The sequence below is a fragment of the Onychostoma macrolepis genome, chromosome 17, assembly GCF_012432095.1.
Source record: "Onychostoma macrolepis isolate SWU-2019 chromosome 17, ASM1243209v1, whole genome shotgun sequence".
NCBI classification, from domain to species: Eukaryota; Metazoa; Chordata; class Actinopteri; order Cypriniformes; family Cyprinidae; genus Onychostoma; species Onychostoma macrolepis.
This window is the reverse complement of record NC_081171.1, coordinates 16,947,935-16,973,679: the sequence shown is the minus strand read 5'-3', so window position 1 is coordinate 16,973,679 and position 25,745 is coordinate 16,947,935. Positions and strand designations below refer to the sequence as shown.

At 36.8% G+C, this 25,745-nt stretch overlaps 1 protein-coding gene across 5 annotated transcripts in view; it reads left to right on the top strand.

Moving 5' to 3' along the window:
* Nucleotides 1–25,745, top strand: part of esrrga (estrogen-related receptor gamma a) — a 189,060-nt gene that overhangs the window by 66,732 nt on the left and 96,583 nt on the right. For 2 of the 5 annotated variants that reach the window (XM_058748775.1, XM_058748773.1), the window contains exon 2: nt 7,848–7,991. The exons of 2 other annotated variants lie outside the window; for them this stretch is intronic. In XM_058748775.1, the coding sequence (XP_058604758.1) occupies nt 7,862–7,991 (130 nt within the window). In that variant the 5' untranslated portion in view covers nt 7,848–7,861. Of the gene's footprint in view, nt 1–7,847; nt 7,992–25,745 lie in introns of those variants that run through there. One more of the 5 variants, XM_058748777.1, reaches the window with a different exon arrangement.

The window sequence follows — 25,745 nt, the reverse complement described above, 5'->3', positions numbered from 1 at the left end:
CTTCACTGTAACATAACCCAGGAGGAACAAGTGGAACTGAGTGTTTGTGGTAATCAACTTTATGCCACAACTGCTGTCAATTTATCTTAAGTTAATCATGGACTGCCAGTATCTGTTAAACATGTTCACTTCAGAACACCCTTCAACTTTCTGGCATTCGCTAAAAACCTCCAGGTTTTCCACAAGACAAAGTCAAAACCACACACATTCTCCCCTCAGCGGAAACCTCCCTTTGAGGCCCCTCCTGTGGTAATTTCACTACCCAATTACAGTAATGTGGCGTGGAGGAACGGGTTAGATGTTTCCACCCTAAGGCAGAGCCTGGCATTCGTAATCCTTTAGAAGCACTTAAGAAATTGATGTTAGCGCCTCTGCGTCTGTTAGCTAGCCTGCGGCCGGCCTGATTGCATAGTCTCCTCCCTTTAATTGGATCATCAGAGTGTGATCGGAGTTTTGGAGCTCAGATTATGTAAGCCTGACTTTGAGTCCGCTAACCTGAGCAGGGCTCTGCACTCGCTACCTGTGCTGACCTCAATGTGCCTAAGTGGTTCTTCTCATCAGGGTCTTTGGCCACTGTATCAAAGCAATCCCAGGTGCTTTATTAATTTCTTATGTATATTTATATGTGGTATCTCCAGGTTGTCTATTTGAGTGACTGTCCCCTCTTAGAGAGTCAAAATTGATCATTTAGAGAGGTGAAATATTTTGTGGGGAGGAGGAGGAGGTTGTTTTTACTTCAGCTCAATAGGATGTTTTTGTAAGTACATTGCTGACTGATTAATAGATTTATTATATTAAAATATGCACAGTTTGTCATAGCCATGGCATAATGGTTTGTGCACATGCTCAAGATACATTGAATTCTCATCCCTGCTGAAAACATGAATTTTATTACTGCAAAGGGAAGTTGTTCAGTTAAAAAAGAGCTGGATGACGTAATGAAACATAATGTAGGAGTCTTAAGTTTTTATTTATTAATTTATTTATTTTTCAGTTACCTCACATCTTTAGCCCTCCTGCATATATTGTAGTAAATTAAAAAGATAATCTATTAAAAAAAAAAAAAAAGTTAAAAATGCACAAAAATAAACACATGTATATTATAATAATTATAATAAAAAAGTAACATTACATAGAGCAGGTGATTTGAAGTCAGGCAGTAATTAACTTTAAATGTGCTATTGAATATACTTCAGTACATTAGTACTTTAAAAGGGATTTTAGAGATGCAGCTTTTCTTAAATCACTATACGCGTAAATTAATGTAAGCTAAAATGCATTTTGGAGAGGTAGTGTCTATACATTTCACCACTTACAGTATTGCTGTACTAACTAACTAAATGAATGAGTGAATTAACTAAATATACACAGTTTAAGCTGCCTCACATTATTAAGTCACAGACGGACCATACATTTTCAGATAGATAAGGAAATTCACAGTGATTGGTTAGTTTATCCCAACTAACCAGGCTCAAGCCTTGTGTTTGCCACTGTGGTCGTCACCTCTAATTGGACAGGATATTGTCATGTGGAGTCGGGTAGAGGTAGTTCACGATCCCTTGCACCTTTTAAGAGCATCAGCAAGTGTGAAAAGAAATGATTACTGTAAATGGCCTCATTGTGCCTCCACGCTGGCTTAGTTGTGCTTGACTGAGCCGAGAGCGGAGAAGGAGGTGGAAGCGGAAGAAAGGAGGGGGAAAAGGAGATGGAGGGGTCCTGTCGCTGAAGAGGAGAGAGAGAGGTTGACAGCAATACAACACCTTACTGTCTGCCTTTACACAGGAGTTTGTGCAAAATTCTGAATTTAAGAAGTGATTCCCATTCATTTTGTGAGTGTGTATTTGAATTGGCCACAACGTGCAGCATTCTGGATTGGAATTTCAATTATAATGTAGGAATATTCTGAATTGCAATTCAAAGAAATTAAACAGTCACACAAGTTGATTTGACTAGCATTGCCTGTTTATTTGACTGATTTAACTGATTTTTCTAGTTCAATACTGTCAAAACAATTAAAGCAACCATATTAATTTTGCAGTTGCATCACTAAATGTCCACTAAATTTTCAGATAAATAACTAAATTTTGACATATATATATATATATATATATATACACACATACATACATATACATGCACACAGTTGTGAAGTTGTATTTACATTCATAATATTACAATCACTTGAAGTTGATCCCCTTTACTTACGAACTTGGACTTGATGTTTCTGTTTGACTGACATTGTTACGGCTCCTTCTCATATCAAATCCTATTTCTCCTGTTAACCAAACATGGAGAGGTTCATTGTGCTGGAAGAGGGCTGCCCGCTAGCCAATGAAACCAGCAACGAAACAGCTGAACTCACAGAGAGCAGTCTGCGATTGCTTCTGTCATCATCAGCCTGCCTACAATATTTGTGCTCTGATAAATGATCCAATTCAATCAGAGCACCCAGTTTGCTCTGTGTGGGTATTTGTGAGAGTATGTGTGTGTGTTTATGAGGACATTGAGAGAGAAAAGAGAGAGAGAAAGCATATTTACCTCCCTTTATTAAATCTCACAATTGTCTCAAGAAATGTTGGAACCATAAATTCAGTCAGTGGTTCAATTTAGAATATCAAAACAAGCCTCTCCTCTCTACCCATCTGAATGGGCTGTTTGTGGGAGGAGAAAGACTCCAGCAATGTCATGGAGGTTAAACTAAGATCTGACACACTCAAAGTGCTCCTAGCATGTGTACCATAATGCAAAACACCCACTATCCTAATAAACAACATTGTATTTAAAGGGCATATTACACACTTTTTATAGCATTTTTACCTTCTTTTTTTTTCTCCCAAAGTGCACTTACATTGTGTGTCAAGGTTTCTTGCACCAAAAATGCGTGCTTGTCATAACTTCACTCTTTTTCCCCAAAACAGTCTTTCTATTTTGAAGGGCATTGGCATTTTTAAGGGCTTAGGACTGTTCCTGTGGCACCATCAGCTGATTGGTGTTGTCATGACATCATTTCCTGTTGTCCAGATTTAGTCACATGGCATTTATGGCTCAGGTGATTGACTCAAAAACTTCTATGGATCCCACAAGCAAATACGGCAGATGTCACATCATGTACATGGGTAAATATGGTCAGTAATATTTTGATTGCGATGCCATAATTCAAACTTCTCTTGCAAACTTTTCTTGAAATGGAAGGGCTTGATCTACTGATGATATGCTTGTCAAATATGCCATTTGTAAACAGAAAATCTTCACATTGTGTAAGTAGGTGGACAAAAAGACATGAGGGCAAAGAACTAGTTACTAGACGTTCAACTAAACATCCAAATGTCAAAACCTCTGCCTCTTTGTTGTATGCATAAAGGTTCTCTCAGATTTATACTAGGACACAGAGACTCAATTGAGACTCATCCATCCTGAGTTGGAGGTGTAAACAACCCCGCTCTTCCTTTTGGGGGTGAAGTGGAGGGTCTTTTCTCCCTCTTTCCTCTAATGGGGTCCCCTGATACAGGAAATGTCATCATCTCAGAAATAGATGGACTCTAACCACCACTGTGGACTAGAGGACCAACATACATACAACGTTCAGATACAAACATAAACAATGATCATTTGATTTTAATTGATAAATTGGTGACAAATTCATGTGAATTTGTACAATCTCAGTTGTATGTTTTCATATAATCTCAGCTGGCTGTTTTCATACAATCTGCTCATGCGCCACAAACGATTGGCTATAGGGGTGCAAGTTCAAGCTTCCCTTTTTATTATTATTATTATTATTATTTTTTACAAATCGTGCTTTTTCCAACGAATAACATCATACTAATTTGTACATAATTGCAACTTTGTAAAATACTTATGTTTTCTTATGAGATCAGAAACAGTATTACATTTCATTGAGTAATTATGTATGTTGCTTGTCTATGCAGGTTTTCTGGGTGATTGCTAGTGTGTTCTTGCTGGTTGCTACTAGCCCAAGTCAAGAGTCAGATCAGGTGCCTTTTTATAAATACATTTCGTTTAAAAAAAATAAATTAAAAAGACCCAATTTCACAGTGCATTGTGATCATAAGATAAACAATCATAATCAAGTAAAATAATTTACTTACAGACAACCCTAATAATTCATATTAACTTTATTAGATATTACATCTGTTGACAAGTATAGCTCATAATTTTCCTCTGTAACGTTCAAGAGTGCATCCGTTTTCCTTTGTTTGAACTTTACCTGGAGACTGACTGCTTTACCTGGCCATACCTTTATTTCTCTCAACAGTTTTTGTCATTATGGTGTGTCTTTGTAGAATAACTATCATTGCTTGCATCAAACACACAACAATGCCCACTCCCTCTTTATTCTCTTCTGCAGAATTGACACCATTAATCAAGGCAGATCTCATTAGGGTGTAGTTGGGCAACTGGAGAGACCTTGAGCAGTCTCGTGCCCTCCCTCTCTCCTCAATGCCCCCTCACCCTTTTTTCCTCTACATTTTCCTTCCCTTTCTCCATTTTTGTAAACCTTTTGTGCTTGATTTGGTCTCTTCAGTTTCATTGCACTGACAAAAGCAGACGGTGGCTGCTTCAGTAATAGCTTTAGCTCCACTGGCGTGTCAGATCCATCCTTCTGCTGTTGTCCTCTCGATTGAAGAGCCGAAGACTTCTCAAAGTCCCACACTGAAAACAAATCCTTTGTTACAGGAAATATTTGAGGAAAAAAACCTGTTTAATAGATGAAACCCCTTTAATGTGGCCACAAAGTGGCCCCCCATTCCTCCAATCACTCACTCAACTTCCTCCTCTTTTCCTCCATCTTCTCTTGTTAGTCAGGAGGTGTTGTGCATGCTGATACACAAAAGGCTCCACATCTTTTTCTGCGGGGCATAAATTACGCCCGTGCGGCGGATCGTCTATGAGTGCTTTCCTCAGTTATGGATTGCTGCGTTCTGGACTTGACAGGAACATAATTAGAACTCTTGATGAAATCTACAAAATTATTCCTCCGTGGCTTCAGTGGTCCTGAAATGTATCCATATTTGTCACCGTGCACTTGAAGGGCCTGTTAGCGCACAGCAGTAATGGCTCCGTTCATTTATCCTGTAATCTGAGGATGATAGAGGAATAGTTAGTCGGATAGATAGATGGAGACCAGGAGTGGTGGGGGGATGTTACCTACTGAGAATGAGAAAGTAGAGGAGGGGGGCATGTTGATTAGTTGCTGTCTCATTCTTGGTGTGAACAGGACAACATGGACATGGAGAAGGGCCAGAGCACAAGACTACTCATAGGACACAATGAAGCATTTTGCCAATAAAATTCTGTGTGTGATGAAACTGATTACTCAATAGTCAGTCTATAGAAGTAAAGTAACACTTTACAATAAGGTTTCATTTGTTGAAATGAATACATCAGGTATGACAAACTCACAGTGAACAACATTTTTAACAGCATTTACTAATTTACAGTTCAAAAGTCTCAGTCAGTAAGTTTCATTTGTTTTTTGTTTTTTTAAAGAAACGTATACTTTCGTTAAGAAAGGGATACATTAAATTGATCAAAAGTAACTAAAGTGATTTATAATATAACAAAAAATTATATTTCAAATAAATGCAGCGCAACTATTTTCAGCATTGATATTAATAAAAAATTAGAATGTTATTATGCATAATAGAATGATTTTTGGTACTGGCTGCTGAAAATTCAGCTTTGCCATCACAAAAATAAATTACATTTTAATAATTATTCAAATTAAAATGACATTTTAAATTGTAATATTTCATAATATTTCATATTTCAGTTTTTACTGTATTTTTAAATTAAATAAATGCAGCTTTGGTGAGCATAAGAGACTTAAAAAAAAAAAAAACTAAAACACGTTTCTGTAAACTGTAAACTTTGGTAGGTTAAGTTAATGTTAATTTATAAATGTACTATAGTTTATTGTTAATTTATGTTTCTTCATAATGTTTCTAACTAGTGCTGTCAATCGATTAAAAAATGTAATTGCGTTTATCACAGTCATGGATCAATCATGATTAATCACAAATTTAAAATACTAGGATTTACCTGTAAATGTGTTGAAATAAAGAAATGCATGACAAACTAGTTTAAGGAAACAGAACCTTTCACACTTCCGCCAGGTATGAGACATAATCCTTATTATTCTTTTGTTTTTATTCAGCCATTATCAGCCTTTATACTGGCAATAAAACGTTTACCAAGCCACATCGCTTCAATCCCAGTATACATTTACCCAACTATTATCAAAAGTATTTCTAAATAAATACAACAAAGCGTTTTCTTGCGACCTTACATGAAGTATTATGACAAAATGCATTATGAAGAAGAATTGGACCTGTTCTGCAGGTGCATTAGAGCTAATATTAGCATCATGCTTCATAAGACAATTTATGAGATTAATAGTGCACTTTTACTCAGAACTCACTTCAAACCACCATCGAGTGTTTGTAATAACTTCCTTTTGCGATCTCATGTGGAATTTGGTCGTTTACTGTTGTTAAAATATGCTATTTATAGCCTTTTATATCGCTGCACAAATTAGCATTTCAGATGTACACATTCACTCAAGAGAATCACATACAAATATCCTATCATAATCGTGTGTTTATTATCTTATGATCTATAGTGGCTGTTGTCATGTTTATTTCTGCTGTGTAAAAGCCTTAACATGTATGCTCTGCTGAAACTCACGTTGTTTGTGATGTTACAACCGCCTCTCCATTCTTAAGTTGCCAGGGATACATTCCAAGTATAATACACATTAGTAAAAGGATCTATTTTTATTTTTATTTGTCTATATACACCTTGGATAGTCGTGGTACAAACATAAAAGTAGCCCAAAAACCGCAACCCACAACTCTGTAATTTTTCCCGCGACTGTATTTTCGCTGTACCCTCATCACACAATGATAACCTTCCGCGCTGCGATGATGGGAAAAAGTTGGGGTCAAACCTTATCAAACGATTAATTTGCGTTAAAAAAATATTAACGTGTTAAAATTTTTAGATTAATCGCATGCGTTAACGCGTTAATGTTGACACCCCTATTTCTAATATGAAATGTAAAAAAAAACAACAACAACAAAAACATTAACCTAGATTAACAAATCCAGTATTGTTCATTGGTAGTTCATGATACCTAATGCATTAACAAATTGACCCTTAATTGTAAAGTGTTACCAGAATTTAATACACAGCTCTCTGGAATTTTGATTGGTCAAGCACAGCATTCAGTGGTTCAATATTTCCTAATGTTCACCATTATCCATGGCAACTCTCAGACTGCTCATCTGGGTAACTGAAACCGGTGCTACTTTCTTGATTCTCATATCACACCACGGACTCACTCTCTCGTTTCATACAAACTCAACTGCCACCAATATTCGCTGTAGTGGAAATTACCTCAGCTGGCCTTGAGTATTAATATTACGGTAATATTTTTGCAGTGTTTGTCTTATTGCTGGCCCGATTTTTTTGTACATGTTATAAGATAATATACAGCTAAAATTATAAAACAATTTAACCTCATTAACATTTCATGCACTTTTCTTTTCTTTCTTTTTTTTTTTGGTCACTAATAAGGGAGATATATGAGAGTGCACAGTCAACAGGTCATTATCACAAAATAAATCCCCAGCTCCCTGTTGGGGCTCTGATCACCTTGTCATTTTGTAATAATGACTGTACTTGCCAATTTTCCACACTGATTGAAGTTCTTTTCTCCCCTTCTGCACTGTTTAAACAGTAGGTAATATCACATATCCACACTATCTTGTTATAGACCACAATAAAGCATTAAGAAGCTCAGAACCTGATATTCCTCATTTCAGAGGTGAGCTGTGAGATGCCTCCTTTCCTCCAAGTCTTATCAAATGTACAGCTGCGCAGACCTCATCCATCCATGGGATCTTTTCAGATGAAGACGCCTGGTGTTCACTTCACCATCCCTGCCTCATCTGCAATCTTGTTTCAGGGTAACATTTTGCTTTTCTTAAACGTCTGTCTATTTATTGCTTGATTTTGACCCGTGCGGTCCTCTTTCTCTCTTTTACCGAAGTAGGAGGAAGCCCTCGCCCTGTCAGGGTGGTGCAGCGGGGCAGAAAGAGAACGTGCGTGTTTAACGTAGGAAGAGGGAGGAAAGGAGCGACAGAAGACTCATTTAAATGAGATATACAGCCAAACCTCATATGCATGGCCGAGGAGAGAGGGGGGAAAATGAGAGGCGGAAAGAGAAGAGACAGAAGAATTGAATATGGATTAGAGGGATGAATATTCTATTATTTCGCCCCATTCTGCTGATCTCCCTGTTGCTCCTCGGTGCTCGAGTTGAAATATATTGATGTGGCAGAGAGATCGGTTTCTGTGGCCCATGTAGTCCAGGGGAGATGTGTGGGTGTGCCACTTGAGCCGTGGATTATGGGTACGGCACGGTATTCGTCTACCTCCCTCAGACCTGAAGCCAATTTACAGCCAGTTTTCCGGGTGCACGGATCTGGTTTAGAGTAATGAATGCCGATGAGCTAGTTTTCCTATGGCCGGCATTAGCCGTGCGTGTGTACGGTACCTTAAATCCGTGTTGCCGGTGCATCCGTGCTGCGAGACAGGAGATCTGCCTCTGCCTTTGTCTATGTTTGTAATCTCTGAGATGATTAGGGAACTCTCTTACCCCCTGTGGAAGAGCCTAGAATGATCCCTGGGGCCCGGGATGCGTCCGCACATACTGCTGAAGCATACCGAATGTCTCAAAAACAGGGACGAGGAGCAAGTTCAGATATGGGTCAGGGTAGTGTTGTGTAGAAAATATACAAGTTAAGCCTACAGGAAGTGGCATGGCAAGTGTGTTTGTGATAATCTCATTTAAAAGTGGCTGTGCATAGAGCTTTAGCGTGTTGTGTGTAGCCGACTAACAAAAGAAGATTTGGCTGCTCAAATGTCAGATAGGGTAAAGGTCTGCGAGGTGGAAGCTTATCTAACACAAGGCTCTGCAAGCTTCATTACAGGACACGCAACTGCATGAACCATAAACCAGCGAAAGCCCTTCCTTAACTTACTAACCACATTAACAGCTCTGAGCTAATTAGTAGACTGGTTAAAGGTGTAGTTTTTTGCTTGTGTTTTGTTTGTCAGTCTTATTTAGCTGCTTTTCAAGTAATCACAAGTAGAGGTGGATTTTACCGATACCGATAGCTAGGTTGGACCACACTGGCCGATACCGATTAATCAACCGATAGTTTTCAAAATGGATACTGAAAGAGAGCTAGTGCTTTACTATTTAAAAAAAAAAAAAAGCAGCAACAGTGCTGAACCATACTTTGTAAATGAATAAAAATATTAATATTATTTACTATATTGATCATTAAAGTTATTTCATAATTTGCTAATGTTAAAAGAAGAAACTTTAAAATGTAAAAATATAGCCTATCAGTAGCTAATAGTGAATGTTGAAATGAAAACACTCTAACAAGGAACAATACTTCTACAGTTTTCATTAATGCTACGAATGGACTTTTATTGTTAAATGTTACCATTTAATTTCAACAGTCATGCTTAAAGATGGCCATGTTTAAATATCTACACAAGGCCATAGCATTAAAATTACATACATATGGATATTGTATGTGTACTCACACACTTTATTTGCTTCTATTTTTTAACACTTGATAATTATCTAATCAAAAACAAAAAAAGTTAGTCGCGCAGCGCTGCATCTAGGAGAACTCAGAGGTATCACACACACGCACACACACACACCAGACGCTTTGCGTTCAAATCAAGTGGCGGTCTAAAACAATTTATTTAAATCACCAAATGGACACAAGTTTGCTTCAAGAATGAACAATGTGGCATAAATGAGTTTGAAGTTCAGTGTTTAAAAAAACAGAGCAAGTGGAAAGAGAACGCGTGATCTATTACAGCTCTCTACATGAAGCATACCGACTTTATTAGAGCCACAGAAAGACAAACGTTTTGCTGAAAAATGCACAATACATAATTTATAGCCTAGGGTGAAGTCATTATATACATTCACAACGATTTGGGACAAATATAATGTAATTTAATAGAAAACTATGTGAATGGCTCTCTGTTCCGTGGCAGGCTTTTCTGTCGGCTGCATTTAAATGCGCGTCTGGAGTTTCCTGCTCTGTGCAGCACGCAGTGTCACGTGTCAAAATAAACAACACGTGCTGTCAGTGATTTCCGCCTCTAGAGGCCGCTCTCGTACTGTATAATGCCAGCGGACCCTTCTCAGCCATTCCGCCAACGGTTGCAAACCGGAAAACTATCGGCATGGATTTTTGCCGATAACCGATAGTTGTGGCAATCAACTATCGGTGCCGATTAATCGGCAAAACCGATGAATCGGTCGACCTCTAATCACAAGACCTACAGTACATTTTTTAAGAAATAGTTTACCCAGAAATTAATATGTTTTTACTTGAATATTTTATTAAATTTACTTGTTTTTTAATAAATGGGTCAATATCACCATAGAGTGCCTTTCAACCCTCACAATACTCAAAAATGTTGGTTTGAATTTCCCATTCACTTTATGTCGTATCATAAATAGTAGACACTCAAGTACTATAGAAACATATTAGCTGAGCTCCCACACATTTTTAGATAATTATGCTTCCATTATTGGAAGCATAAGCCATAAGATATGTCCACCCTGTCATGGACATATATATATATATATATATATATATATATATATATATATATATATTACTGTTAAATACGTTTTCATTGCAAAATTAAGATGCAAATTATATTTTCTGAAAGGTATGATGTCCCTTTCCTAAACAGGGTTATTAAAAAAATAATATAGTAATAATAAATAATATAATTACATCCTCAGTCACATTGATATATCCCCCCCCCCCCAAATTCATTTTAGTTTTTAGCAATATTAACTGCAAATTAATGCTATGTCCACCCTGACATGTTTATGTCCATTCTATCGAGTCTAACTGGCTGACAGGGAGGACATTTTGAGCTTCAGTTAGCATATTAGCTTACAACAAACTGTGACTAGCTAAATATTTAGTCTGGTTGTTGAAGAGAATTTGGTATATTTAAACTTACATATTTTGAAAATACTGTATTCTAATCACTTCTGGCATATTTTATGCCGACAGGGTGGACATGTTAAGCTTTGGCAAAGCAAGTAAGCAAACTCGTGCAAAAAAAAATTGTCAATTGAAAAGTCACCAACTTACTCACCTCAGCCGTTGAAATTCCCGCCACTGAAGAGACAAAAAATCTGTTGTCCTGATGTCACTAAAGGGGATGGCCTTTTCTTAAAGGGGCGGATTCCCCAATACGACAGGGTGGGCAACCATTCAAGGGACAAGGACAAACTCTTCTTTTTTATTAAATAAAAATATAGTTTTTTAATTACCAAATGATCAACACACTCAAATTGAGTAATCTCTTATTTAACAAAATATTAATAGGAGATAAATAATACTCTTTATGTACAAACATCATTTTAAATAAAAATAATTAATTTTTTAAAATATTTTTTTATAAAAGTATTATTAAATTAATTTCAATTCAATGAAATAAAATTTGTGTATATTCACATATGACATAGTTCTGTAAAATACAAATGGAAAATTTTTACTGATCGCTTACTTGCTTTGCATGTTTAGAAAATATTGTGGTTGTATCAGTCAGTAAGGGTTGGAAATACTTTATGATATTTTTAAAGGAATAGTTTACCCAGAAATGAATTATTTTTACTTTAAATATATTATTACATGTACTTGTCATTTTTATTTTTAAAATAAGTTTATAAAATTAACTTATATTGTCTGTTCATTATTGTACTTTTTACTTTAAATTTGTGCTTTCACTGTTATAATATATATATATATATATATATATATATATATATATATATATATATATATATATATATATTTTTTATATTAAATTTAAATAAAATATCTTTAAAAATTACACAAGGACCATAAAATTATCATTAAGGTGGTACATATGACTTGTGTACTATACTCCTGAATATAAGAATACGTAAGCCCCTGTATAAGACTTCTGAAGTCATAAGATATATTTATGTGATAAACAACAGGAATTTAAATTAGTATAAAAGTTAGTATAAAATAAAGCCACATTATTTACTACTTTAAAGATGTAGCCTGAGGCCTGAATGAATGCAAATATGTTGAACTGTGTGTGTGTGTGTGTGTGTGTGTGTGTGTACTGTGCAGACAACTCCTCTACATCCTTTTAAAGCACTCTAGGTGGTGAGTCTACATTGGCTTAAGGACTCCATGTATTCTTCAAGGGCAGCGTCTTCCTATATAAGGTGAGCGAAATCGGACCCTAATGGCTTTGAAGGAAAGAGTGATCACAGGGAAAGTAAGGTCAGACAGAAAGAGTAAGACAGAGATAAAGTCCCACCTCTCTATCAAAACAGCACTCTCAAACTGAACAGTCAGCTTACACAAGCACCTGTCACTAAAGGGCAATGATTCACTTGCAAAACCCAAAAAGTACATTGTCTTACAGTTGTCAACAGTAGTATATAGGTGACCACAAGACATTTTTTTTCCAGCCATATAAGATGAACTATGGCAGTGGCAGCTGGAGCGTGTGCCGTGTGGCCAGTGGTGCAAATACCAGTGATGGCTGAGTGGTCAGGCAAAAGTAGCCATCTGGATTTCATCAACTGGTGTCAGTGGGAAAGGATTGTAATGTCTTGAGCCACTCTAAAGCCTTTGGTTGAGTCACGCATTAGGAACGAACCGTTTTCTTTTTCTTTCTTTTGGTAACATGGAGATGTGATTTTGAGAATGTGAGTGGTGACAACAATGTTTGAAGTGTTCTGAATGGTTTTTAGCATGTTGCTATGTGGTTGCTAGGGTGTTCGGAAGAGTTTAGTAGTGGTTGACCAATATGAGAGCAGAGTGGCAGATGCCCGATTATAAAGCCAATAATATGATAAAAAATTGAACTAAGATGTAAAATATGATAAACAAATGCACATTTCTGCATATAAAAAGTAAATATGTACAAAAAGTTTGTGTGTAAAGTGTGTATATAGACAAACACACACTTTACATCATTCATAATGTATATTTTGTATATAATACTAATTAATATGTATATATTACATATTCATTTATTATTAAAACAAAATTAGTGCATTTAAGGGGGAAAAAAAGGTTTGAAATTCTTTATTTTTCTTGTATTTCTTTCACAAATAAAGAAATATTCAAAAAGTAAGGTAAATACTTTAACCAACACTGCACTCAGCAATCTGACCTTGCTTTTAAAAAAAAAATTTTTTTTGCTAGGACATTACTAGGTGGTTGCTAAGATTCTTACTGGTCTGTCATGTGAGCCCACCCTTAAAAATATAAATATGGTTTTATCATATTACCACCATGCAAAAATCAGTCTGATTATTTTGGAAAGTAATCGATCTACCAAACATCTCATATAATATAGCAATACATAATTTGTAAGCATTGTTTGATATGATAATGACAACATTTGGTATGATTACTGCATGTATGATATGAAATTTGTTTTTATCTTGGTGCAGTGTTTTTGCTCATTAGTAGTCACCCTTTTTCTCAACATAGTATTTGGTCTTTATTTATATAGTTTTTGCTGTCCTGCTCTGGTTCTGTTATTACGTGTCTTTATTTCCCTCTGTCTCTCTCCCTCCCTCCATCCATCCCCCTGCCATATATTAATTCTGTATTGCCTTTTCAGGATCCAAAGAGTAAGATTTGAAGCTTGAGCAATTTGTTCTGACATAAGGAGATGTTTAGAGATGTGCTCCCACAGAGAGAACGAGAGAGAGTGACATGCGGACTGACTTGTTTTCGGGGACCTCCCTCTCCCCAGCGCCCCTTCGCATTGTTCCCATGTCCTGCTTGACTGCCAGCATCTAATCTTGAGGGGTAAGAGAGCAGAGACTCCCTTGGGTTTCTGTGCTCAGCACCTTGTTAGACAGCTCCTCCAAGTGCACCGGCTCCTGCCTCTCCTGTCAGCCTCCACTCGCCATCTCCTCCATCTCTCAGTCTCTCAGTCGTTCCCTTTTTAAATCTCACTTCTGCCGAGACACATCGGCCTGTTGTTTGGAACCGCTGTATTACAGCAGCGCTGAATGAGGAGCTGTCAGCAAAAGTGTGCCGTGGAAGAGCGCAGCATGTTCACGTTAAAAAGAAGTGTAGGGTGGGAAATAATGCAGTGTTTACAGAAAGATCAGGATGTAGGTGTGTGCTGTGTGTGATACTGTTTAACAATGTTACAGGGGTCATCGGATACAAAATTCACTTTACAAGTTGTTTGAACATAGATGTGTGTTGGAAGTGTGTGTACACATCCATCCTATAATGATAAAAATTAAGTCCCTATTTTAAAGTGCCCCTGTTATGCCTTTTCGAATATTACCTTTCATGCAGTGTGTCATGTAGCTGTATGTGAACATAAACTATCTGCAAAGTTGTGAAGCCAACAGTGCATGATAAAGTTATTGTCTATCAAAAAAAAAAAAGAGTCGGCTCATAATCGCCTAAACGAGTTGTCAGGAATTCAAATCTTGTTCTGTTACGGCTGTACATCACAAAGTAACACATTTGCATAATGTCCGCCCACGTTCTCGCAAACAACTTGCCCGTCCACAAACACAGTAAAAATTTCCGTGTGGTTAACATCATGTCGAGAAGACGCTGTATCTTACGCTGTGCCAGTAAATTTGTTTTATCTCATCTTATAATTACCACAAACTTGACACTTACCACTGAGAAACGTCCTGCTTCTGCTCTTGTTGATCAGCCACTTCAGCCGTTTCATCATCAGACTCTGACTCGAATTGGTAAGGTACAATCAATACCATCTTTTCTATGTATTGACAAGTCTCCAGTCATTCCGTTATGGCAATGGCCGTTTTTGTTTCCGACACGCGCTGTATGCGGTAGACCAATCACAAAGGACTGCGCCATCTGACCAATCACAGCAGTGAGGGCTCATGGAAAGGAGGGGTTTAGAGAGACTGATTCTTTGAATTGCTTTGCACGAGTCGTTTACGAATCATTTAGAAATGAGGTCAAATTAAATCGATTTTTTGAGAAAACTAAAGTGTTTTTTGACCTTGGATGCATGTAAACCTGTTTTAGGAGACTCATAAAACAATATTAGCAACCTTAAAAATGGCATAATAGGGGCACTTTAAAAATCTCCTTTCTCAAATCAGGCTGTTCTGAGACTCCTGTCAGAATGATGTAGTTCTGCGCAGGCCGCTCCCACGATAGTTAATTGACAAGGCCGTCTTACCTTAGACCCGCCCTGAGTGAGCTGAGAGCTGTCTGCCATTGTGTCAGCTCCAGTGCAGGGGAAGACAAGATGTCTCCGATTAAGCGATTGAGGCGTTTTGTTGTTGGAAGTAATAATGAATATAGCAGTCGTCATTTACTCCGGACATCTGAGCCGCTGAAGACGCAGAGGATTAACTTTACTTTCGTTTTGAAGGGAATGTGCCGATTCCCAATCTGCCTAAATGCGTTTTGTTCGCGCGAATCATTCGTGATCCAGCTTTATCTACAGAATAAGTGAGTCTAAGGGTTTTTATGAATCTTTGCAAATCGCCTTTCCTAATAATGTGTTAGTTAGCCAGTTCCGTGGCTGAAGTTTAGTATGCTCCATAGATATACTGTATATACCTAGATGCCTCATTATGGACTGTTTCTATGGGCCGTGATACATAAGCCAGCCGCCAATTTTGGAACGGTCTGCGAATCTTTGAGCGCATTGACTGTGTGCGTCTACAACAGCAAGTTATATGCTTGTATATCTTTGAATAGTCATTGATTATTATGGTGAATGCGAGATGGCTGACGCGTCAACGTATCTGGAGTGGTCGAATAGGGAATCTACAGAATCTATGGTCTGCTCGTCACTCCACGGAAGAGAGGGGCGGAGTCAGCAGAGCTCACTAGGATTTAAAGCAACATGAACTAGAACAGCGTGCTGAACACAGAACTGATTTTGACAGGGTAAAGAAGGTGTTTTTTACACTACCACTGAGTTTAACCAAAGTATGATATAGACTTTTCATTAAGACCCCAAAGAATCATGTTACTGTCGCTTACTGTCGTGTGTGTACAAACTAGTCTCTTCCTCTAAGACCCTGTCATCAGTGTAGTCGGTGCAATAACTGATAATAACTGATAATGAGGCTGTCATCATTTACATGTAGAGGCAGTTAATTAGAGCTGTAAGTTATTTAATAAACTGAATTTCCATCTTCAAAGTGGATGAGGCTAAGAATGAAATCATTTGCCAGTTATTGTTGCATCCTAATATATCATAATAATAGAATAGCATGGAGTAAAATGGAATTGAGTAGAATAGAACAGAATAGAGAAAAAATAGAACAGAATAGCTAAAAACCACTGATACTTAAACCACATATCTATTTTTGAATTTTAATGCAAGAATTGAGTAGCACAGTGTAGAATGGAATAGATAGAATGAAATAGATCTTAATAAAGAAATAGAATAATTAGAATTGGAATAGAGTAGCATAGAATACAACAGAGAAGAGTAGAACAGAATAGAATTGTATAGAATACAAAAGAGAGAATAGAGCATGTTTTAAATCTTTCATTTAAAAAAAAAAAAAACATTACTGAGATTTTTAAAAAATTAAATAAGTAACCACATATTCAAGATTAGGGGTGACCAAATGTAAAAGTTTTAGAATCTTTTGAAGAAAAAAATAGTAATAATGTAAAATAATAAAAATATAACATTTCCTGCAGGACCGTAGTCACCACAGACATTAAAGGAGGACAGTATTCAGAATAGTGGCGTACTTTGCATAAAATAAATAATAAATCGAAATCAAAATGTATTAATTGTAGAGCAAATCCCCTGAAAGGTTAGTTCACGCATGTCCAACAAACACCAACTTCCAGCAGTTAGTTATTAAGTTTTGTTGGATCAATGATTTCACCCTGACATTTGTATTTTGTAGCATTTTAAATCCATCAGCCAACTGAAAATATCTGAAATGTTGGTGTTAGTTGGGGCAGCTTGAACTTGCTTTCAAAAGACGATAAAAGACAATCTTCATTAGTCATTCGCTCTCTACCGACAATGTAAAAAGTGTTTAATTCAGCCTGGAGCTCTTGCTTTTGTCAGTTTGATGGACAGAACATATGTTACCCTGATGAAGAACATATCTTAAAGTGAGAATAAGATGACACACACTGAAAAAAAAATGCTTTTCTTAGATTTTTTTGTCTTGTTTCCAGACAAAATATCAAAAAAAATAAAAAAATCAAGAGATTATTTTAGATATTTTGTCTTATTATTTTGCCTTATTAAATTATTGTCTTGTTTTCAGAAAAAACAAGTAAAAATTAAGCGAGTTTTTGCTTGGAGCAAAATAATCTGCCAATGGGGTAAGCAAAATTATCTTATTTCAAACAGAAAACAAGATTATTTTGCTTACTCCATTGGCAGATTATTTTTCTGAAAGCAAGACAATAATTTTTACTTGTCTAGAAAATCCTTCTTGATTTAAGAATTTTTAGATATTTTGGCTGGAAACAACACAAAAAATCTAAGTAAGAAAAGCATTTTTTTGCAGTGCAGTAGCACTGTAGCAACAGCGAATAGCCTTTAGATTTATATTCTCTACTAGTTTTGGGCTAAATCCTTTAGTCAATCATTTAATTCTTACTCCAAACGTATTTTAGGCTCAGATGAGAGGAAGAGAGCAGTGCTCTACCAAAAACTATGCTACCCCTCCTCCTTCCGCCATCCTTCCTATTGCAATTAACATGTATATGAGGAGTCTCAATGGTGTCAAATGGAATTAATTAAAAGTGTAAAACGGCCATTAAGAGAATGTGGAGGATAAAGGCAGCAGGCGAATCCTCTCTCAAGGGTCAGCCACACAAGAAACAATGTGAGTTCCTCACATCCCGCAGGACACGCACTATCATTCCAGCAAATGCCACCCTCGCTTTATTTATTTATATTTTAAACTTGCCTCCCATTACCTTTTTGGTGACTATATGAGCGTCAGTGAGAGAGAAGCGCTTCACCGTTCTGTACTAATGTGAAATCATGAGGGCTAAAGCTTGAGAGAAGCCCGCTAGAATAAATTAATTGAAAGGATTAATGATGGATTTGCGGTGGCTACAGATGAGAGGAAGACAGTTTATAGGACTCTGAGAAAAGTGGCTCCTTTAAGCTGCTTGAGACGGGCTGAGGAAAAAAAAAAAAAAACCCTCATTATGATCAGAGGGGACGGACTGTTGTCCCTCAAACCCCGCTCCGAATCTCTAAAGTTCTGGAGATGTCCACCCTCACTTTCCATATTATGGCAACACGCAGCTAATTAGAATATGGGCGGTAAGTGCGCCTCTTAAATGCATGCTAATTATCTCGTCTGCCGTCCGTGACCGGAGTCAGGAGGTAATTGGCCCGCAGCAACGTGACAACTCCAATCATCTCCCGAAATTAGTCGCCCTTTACAAGGCCAGGCCTACTGCACTCCCCCTTCGATAGGGAGAACAATCAATTTGATAAGTGGCCATGCGGCCCATTGTTTTACATTAATTAGACTAATTGCAGAGTGTTAGTCTTTGTTGTGCAGCGTGAGGGTGGTCTTTTAAAATGCTATTTCGTCGTACATATGGTGTCATTTTTCTTTCTTTCTTTCCCCCACACGCTGCTGGAGTCTCGGCGTAGCGCCGTGGCTGTAAGTCAGCGCGGGTTGGAGCTCCAATGAACGCAGGGTTCTGTGACTGTGCCTTTGATTGGATTTCACAATGTGGGCTATGTCCCATAAACCATGTCTATGCCTAGGACAAAAATATAGGCCATGTCTTATTCATATAGCATTAGCCCAAAGGCACTCTCACCTAGCCTCATATTTATAACCTGGATTATCTTACCCACTGATCAGCGCTAATAGCGTATTTAGCCCGGGATGTGGGGATGCACCTGATATAAGACTAAAGATGTGAGGAGGCGCCGAACATCACGACTCCGCCAAAGGATGGTCCATCTTATCGAGGAAGCGCTGCATATTCATGGATTTGTATCACAAATCTCTCCCTACATTGGAATTACACGTAGTTCCTTTATATAAAAGATGCAAGAAGGCTGTGGACAGCAGAGGAGGTTTTTGCTGTGCTGTAGGTTTTGTCAACAGCGTTATTGCTATTGAAGCAGTTTAGGAGTGGCAATTATAGTTTTGGACACGTCATTGATTTTGATTACATTCGTGTCAGAAAGGTTACTAATTGTGAGCCTTCTCAATACGTTCATGTATTTGCTAACATTTAGCCTGTGTAATGTTCTCAAGTTCCTCTTTGTAAGAGTTTTTTTATTTTTATTTTTTTTTTTTTACAATGCACTAATACCTACATTTATTTACGTATCTTTCATTTGTTTTTTAGAATGCAAAAAGTATTGTTTATAACAGAATGCCACAGCTGGTCTGTTCCATTCAGTGAATGCAAATAGTGACTATGGCTGTCAGTCAAGGTATTCAGTGAATAACAGCTTAAATTTCAGTATATTTTTCACACAAAGCTATCAAATTTCTTATAAAAAGTTGTATGTTACACTCATGGTTTTGAGTGAACTATTGCTAAAAAACTTTTTCCGTAAAAGTGCATGTAATATTATCTGCTACATACTTTGTTTCTGAAGTAACTAATTAACTAACTTGAAGCAGAATTATTTTTCCTGAATCTAAATTCACCAAATAATTTCACTGAATGTTTTGTTACAAAAATATTAATACTAATAATAATAATAATACAAAAACCCAGTAAAATGACAAAATGTTGCATAGGCATCTGTGCAGGGACTCAAAATATTTCCCCCAAACCATTAGTTTAAACCATCTCAATTAACTGATTCATTAAAATTAAAAATATATATTTTCATATGCAAGCTGTAAAGTGACGTGCATTTCAGTATTACACAAATCAGCTTTGCAGTGTTTTGTGACGCTACTAGTTAGGACAGTAGCAGTTCCACCCCAACATTATTCAGATAAAGTATAATATAAAATGTAAAATTTAAAATTATTTTACTATTGTATTTTATTTTTTTTCTCAATTTGAGTCCACAACAGTTGATGGTAATGACAGGGAGTATTCTTCAGAAAGAAAAAAAAAAAATTCACTCTGTGTTCCCCAGTGTTATATATTTGTCTATTCTTGAGAGGGGATAAGTATGTTATGTGAGATGTAAAGAACTGAGGCACGTTTGGATGTGTGTGAAGCAGAGGAATCTCATACCTGCTGCCTCCTCTGAGGCCTGAAGCTTCCCCAGAGATCTACTTAAGGTAGCGCATGAAAATGAACAAGGAAGTGCTTTATCTCTCCTCACACTACCATGCTTAACACATCATGTTAGCAGAAAGAGAGAAAAAAGCCCTCACTCTGAACACTTAGGTATAATTTTACACTCCGTATCACAGGGAGCATTTCTTAGCTGCCCTACATAGAATCAGGCTCGAATAAAGACGGAAAGATTTAAGTCAACTGTTGAAGAGGGACTGCTATGCTCATTTTTGTTCTCTGTCTGATTTATAATTGGGTTATGTTTGAGATGGCCCCATACAAATTCAGAGTGCATGCTTAGTAAACATTAACTTAAAATTTTATGATATTTCAATGATGAAAAAAATGATTGAATGAATAAGTCAAGACTGCTATGACAGATTCAGTGAGTCGATTGATAAGCCTGGGTAAGTAAAAAAAAAAAAACACTCCGACTGGTTCATTGAATTATTAGACTGATTCAGTGGGTAAGACGAGAACTTTTCTGACTGATTCAGTGAATCATTAAGATTCAGTGAGTAAGTCAAGAGGAGCTTTCACTGATTCAGTCATTTGTCATACAGATTCATTCATGTCAAGAACCACAAGTTTGGCTTATTTGTTTAATTATTTTCATTCACAGATTCATTAAAAATGCCATTTGTTTATGAATTGAACTGGTTCTATTCATAGTTTTCTGTCTCTTTCATCACATTAAATTACAACTTAGTAAAGTATAATTTATTTTTCTATGATGCTGTAGATTCATTGCCACTCAATATCAGTTAAGCAGAACGCTGATGTTTAACAAATGCTGAACACACTGAATGTGATAAAACCTTTGATTCGAGTATTTAAGAAAAATGAACCCAAACCTACACGATCGATCGCCATCTTGGCATGAAAGACCATTTCTGCATACATGCACATTTTGCACACTGTGCTTTAACCTGAATTCTGATGTGTCTCGGCCAATTTTCCATTGTGTCTAAATCGTGACGTCTGTTGTTTGGTCATATCTGTAGCTGCTTATTGTTGGCTGATGCATTGCTTCTCTGAAGGCCAAGTTGTGGCTGCCCATATCTCTGAGGGGAAATCTAGCTGAGTGGCTTTATCTGAAATGGAGAGAAAGCAGGAGGCACCGGGCTCTCTAAGTGAACCAAATGTTGCTCCTGGCAACAGCAGATATGCCCGTCTCCAGTCCTGTGCCTGGAGATGAAAGTGGCGTTGGGCCCTGTGCCTATATATGCATAGACTTTCCCTCAGAACTAAGGAGGAAGATAACTGTGCTACTAAGAATAGAGAGACTTTTCATCTATTTGATGTACATGTCATGGATATAATGCTGAATTCGCACATTTAAGTGAATGTTCATAATGATCTTAGAATCGCAATTTGTGACAGTTTAAAGCTACTAGTACCTTCTATTGGTGTTATGATGTTACAAAAGATGCTGCAGTGTACAAATTTTTATATAGGTCAATGACTTGATGCTCATTTTTGTCTGGATGTATGAATTTATTAAAAATTATGTAAAAAATGCAATTTATAGATACAATAACTTGAATATACCTCTTCTATAATGAGCATGTTTTTCATTTCTGGATGATATTTTTGGTGTGCATATAGTCAAAATGTCATGAGGATACAACTGTCGTGATATCGCAATGAAAAAAGGCTCATTAAAAGGATGAAAAGAAAGTTAATAAAAATAAAGTTTAAGTCCTTAAAATATCACATTGTTTGACATTTTTATAACAAGACAAGGTTAGCAAAGGTTGTAAAATGTCATTTGAGGTGACTTCCCAAAATGCAATGATATTTATGAATTAATTATTCATGATATTTGAAAAAAAAAAAAATACCTTGAAAAAATATATTTAAACTTTCTGGAAAATAATGAATAAGATGTGTACACTTAGATACATTTAAGTTGTAAAATAAATATGTCAATAACTTTAACTTCATGTTTCACCAAAACATTTTATTTTATTATTTTATTTTTATTTTTGACTTTTGACTTGAAATTGGACTTTTCTTGAAAATGACCTTTCAAAACCATATGAAAACAACATGAATACAAAGAGTAGGCTGCATTTCTAAGAAATTCAAACTAGAGTTTTAATCATTTTCATCCTTTCTAGCATAACTTTTTTTTCATTATGATTTAGAAAATATTGTTGGCATTATAACACACTTATGTTTCGTCTCTGTACCTTCCTCGATATCTTTCTACTCCTGTACTGGGAAAGAGCTGAGAGTGGCATGGCTGGTAACCGGATATATGCTGGACATTAGTTGACAAGGTCAGAACTCATCTCTTGCTCTTTCTTTATGTGGGCCAGGTTGCACTGGCCCTCTGTATTTTAACAGGTTGTGTACATTTTGTGTTGTTTGTGAGCTCTGGACTGATATAGAAGCCAGTTGTTGAGTCATTATTCAGTGTTTCATGTACGTAACATCACTCTTATCTTCTATGCCTTTTATTTCACAGACCTGTCTTACTCCCTCAGCCAAACTGGTGGTGATTTCCCTGGCTGCTTTGCATATCCCATTAATATTTTATTGCAATCGTTCATATCTGTGTGCAGGGTTGACCTGAGCACCAGCATGTCAGCCTGCGTTGCTTGTAGTACAAAATGTGGTTTACATGAAACAATTAACACAGAACCCCAAAGGCCTTTTACAGGTCTAGTGTACTAAGCCCAAGCCGCCCCAAATACCTCTCTTAACAAAAAGGCAATGCAATCGTGACTCAATCTTGTATCAGAGCTGCACTTTTGTTGTTGTTGTTTTGCATTTTTCTCAGTGGTACACAACTTAGGCTTTATATCAGCACAAGCATTGTGTGTGATGCCTGTACTCCCATGGTGGAATTGTCTGAGATTAAAGATGTGTCTATCTTTTGTACAGGCTCTGATTACAATAGTGTATTTATGGCATATGAGCACACAGTCTTTTAATTGAAATCATTCATCAATAGCTTCTGTGACTTGCCTTGATTAAGCTGTCCCATGTGTCCCTTTAGTGTAGCTTTACGTTTTGGCTTTTATAAGTACTTTTTTAGATTTAACCTATTTTAAAATTAATACATATAACACAAATTATATATGTATGTATATGTGTGTGTGTGTGTGTGTGTATATATATATATATATATATATATATGTATATATTAGGGGTGGCATGATACATATATTCGTACCGAACCGTCACAGTACGGACATCTCGGTTCGGTGCATGAGGCCTTACAACGAATACAGGAAATTCACACCCAATCCAGAAGGGGGCGCCCGCAGTAATGCAACGCTGTTTGATAACCGCCAGCAGAAGAACAGCGAATGCCAAGTTGCAAACTTGAAAACAAAGCCCCCTAGACAGTGACCATGTGCTGATTCTTTACACATCTCTCACTGACAAATGAATATACTTTAAAGGCTTGCGCACTCAAATGTTTGCGAAATGGAGCTTTGTGCTCTCTCACATCTCTCTCATTTGGCACAAATCCAAATATTCCTTAATATTTCCATATTTGCGATGTAACGTATCTGAATGCGAAACTATTATGTATTATGTGTAGGGCTGGTCTGAATATAATTTTTTGAGCTTCGAAGCTTCGGTAGTAATCAACACCGAATATTCGAAGCTTCGGAGGGAGGGGGCTGAACATATTCTTCTCTCTAATAAAGGCAGGAATCTCTGTGTGTCTGTATGCATTTTTATTATGTCCTTAACCGTTCATCCAATCGACTTCATGCGTGGCGGGTGTGTTGCTGCGGACCCAAGGGAGTAGGGGTGTGCGATACTGAAAATTTTGGTATCGATCCGATACCGAGTAAATATAGGGCCAGTATCGCCGATACCGATACTTGTCATTTAAAAAACATACATTTAATTGACCAACAACAATTAAAAAAATTAACAATACTAAGGTTGATGTGACTAATATTATATTCACTTTAAAGCTACGGATATTATTTGCCTTTCTAAAAGGACTTTGCAAGCAGAGGAGCCCAGAACATGAAAGTAATGCACAGTTTCATGTTAAGTATTTCCTCCCATAGAAAAGAGTTATAAAAATAATTAACGTGGCTTAATAAATTAAGAACGTAATATTAAAAGACAAAACTCAGTATACACCTTATTAATGTTGCCAACTAGATATAGGCCTTCAAGTTAGCATATGTACAGAATATGAAAGCAACTCTCAAAGTTTTCACATTATGCATTTTCCTCCCATAGAAAACCATTATAAAGAAAAGTTTAACTTAAGTGGCTTATTGAATGAAGACAGTGATATGAAAAAGAACTAGGCCTATTAAACCACAACTCATTTAGTATTGAAAGGATTTTCGGATGTTATGTAAGTACTGTATTTTCTCTTTGTTTTATACATACTGTAATATTTGTTATTATTTCAATAAAAAACTGTGATATGAAAAGGCCAAATTCTGTATAGTTTATAAAAAATATATAGGCCTACTATGTACTGTATGAACAGGTAAGCAGATGAACCCAGAACATGAATGCAACACGCCGAATTTCATTTTCTCTCATTGCAATATAAAAACATTTAATATGGTGCAATGGAGGAAGACAGTGCTAAAGACCAAATAAATAAATAGACTAAATTCTGTATACAGTTTGTTAATAAAATATAATATGTGGCAAGCAGCTGAGCCCAGAATATATATGCAAACATGCTAAATTACATGCTAAGCATTTTACTCCCATAGAAAACTGTTATAATGAAAACATTTAAAGTGGCTAAATGCATTAAGAAATAATATTAAAAGGCCAAACTCAGTATACACCTTACAGTGATACTGCATAAAAAGGACAAATTCGGTATACAATTATATACAATATGCACTATGTGAAGGATTTCCTTCCTCCCTTTTTCATTTCTTCTGTAGCTCGGGGTTCTGCCGTTCCATCACTCGCTGTATCCACTTGCGCTTGAGCCGCTGGGTCACGTGATGGCATGACAACAAAACAGCGTAGCGATGTTTGCATACTAGATGTGAAAAGAGCGGAATATACACCCACAGACACGTCTACACTTTGTTGAACGTATTAAACAATGTATTAAGTGTATAGGAGAAAAAATTAACCAAAAATATCGATCTTATCAGGCTAGTATCGATCCGATACCAATACCAACATTGGTATCGATACTATCGATATTAGGATCGATACGCCCACCCCTACAAGGGAGTGCAGTGTCGCATTTTGGTGCAATTTGAACACGCGACACGTTCAGAATTAATAAACTTTTAATAAACTACAGAACAGCGCGAGCCGGAAGTAGCGCGCCTCACACGGGCAGATACTTATATGCTCCTAGAACGGACACTGCACTAGTGATACAAAACACACAGGTCTGTTTAAATTACT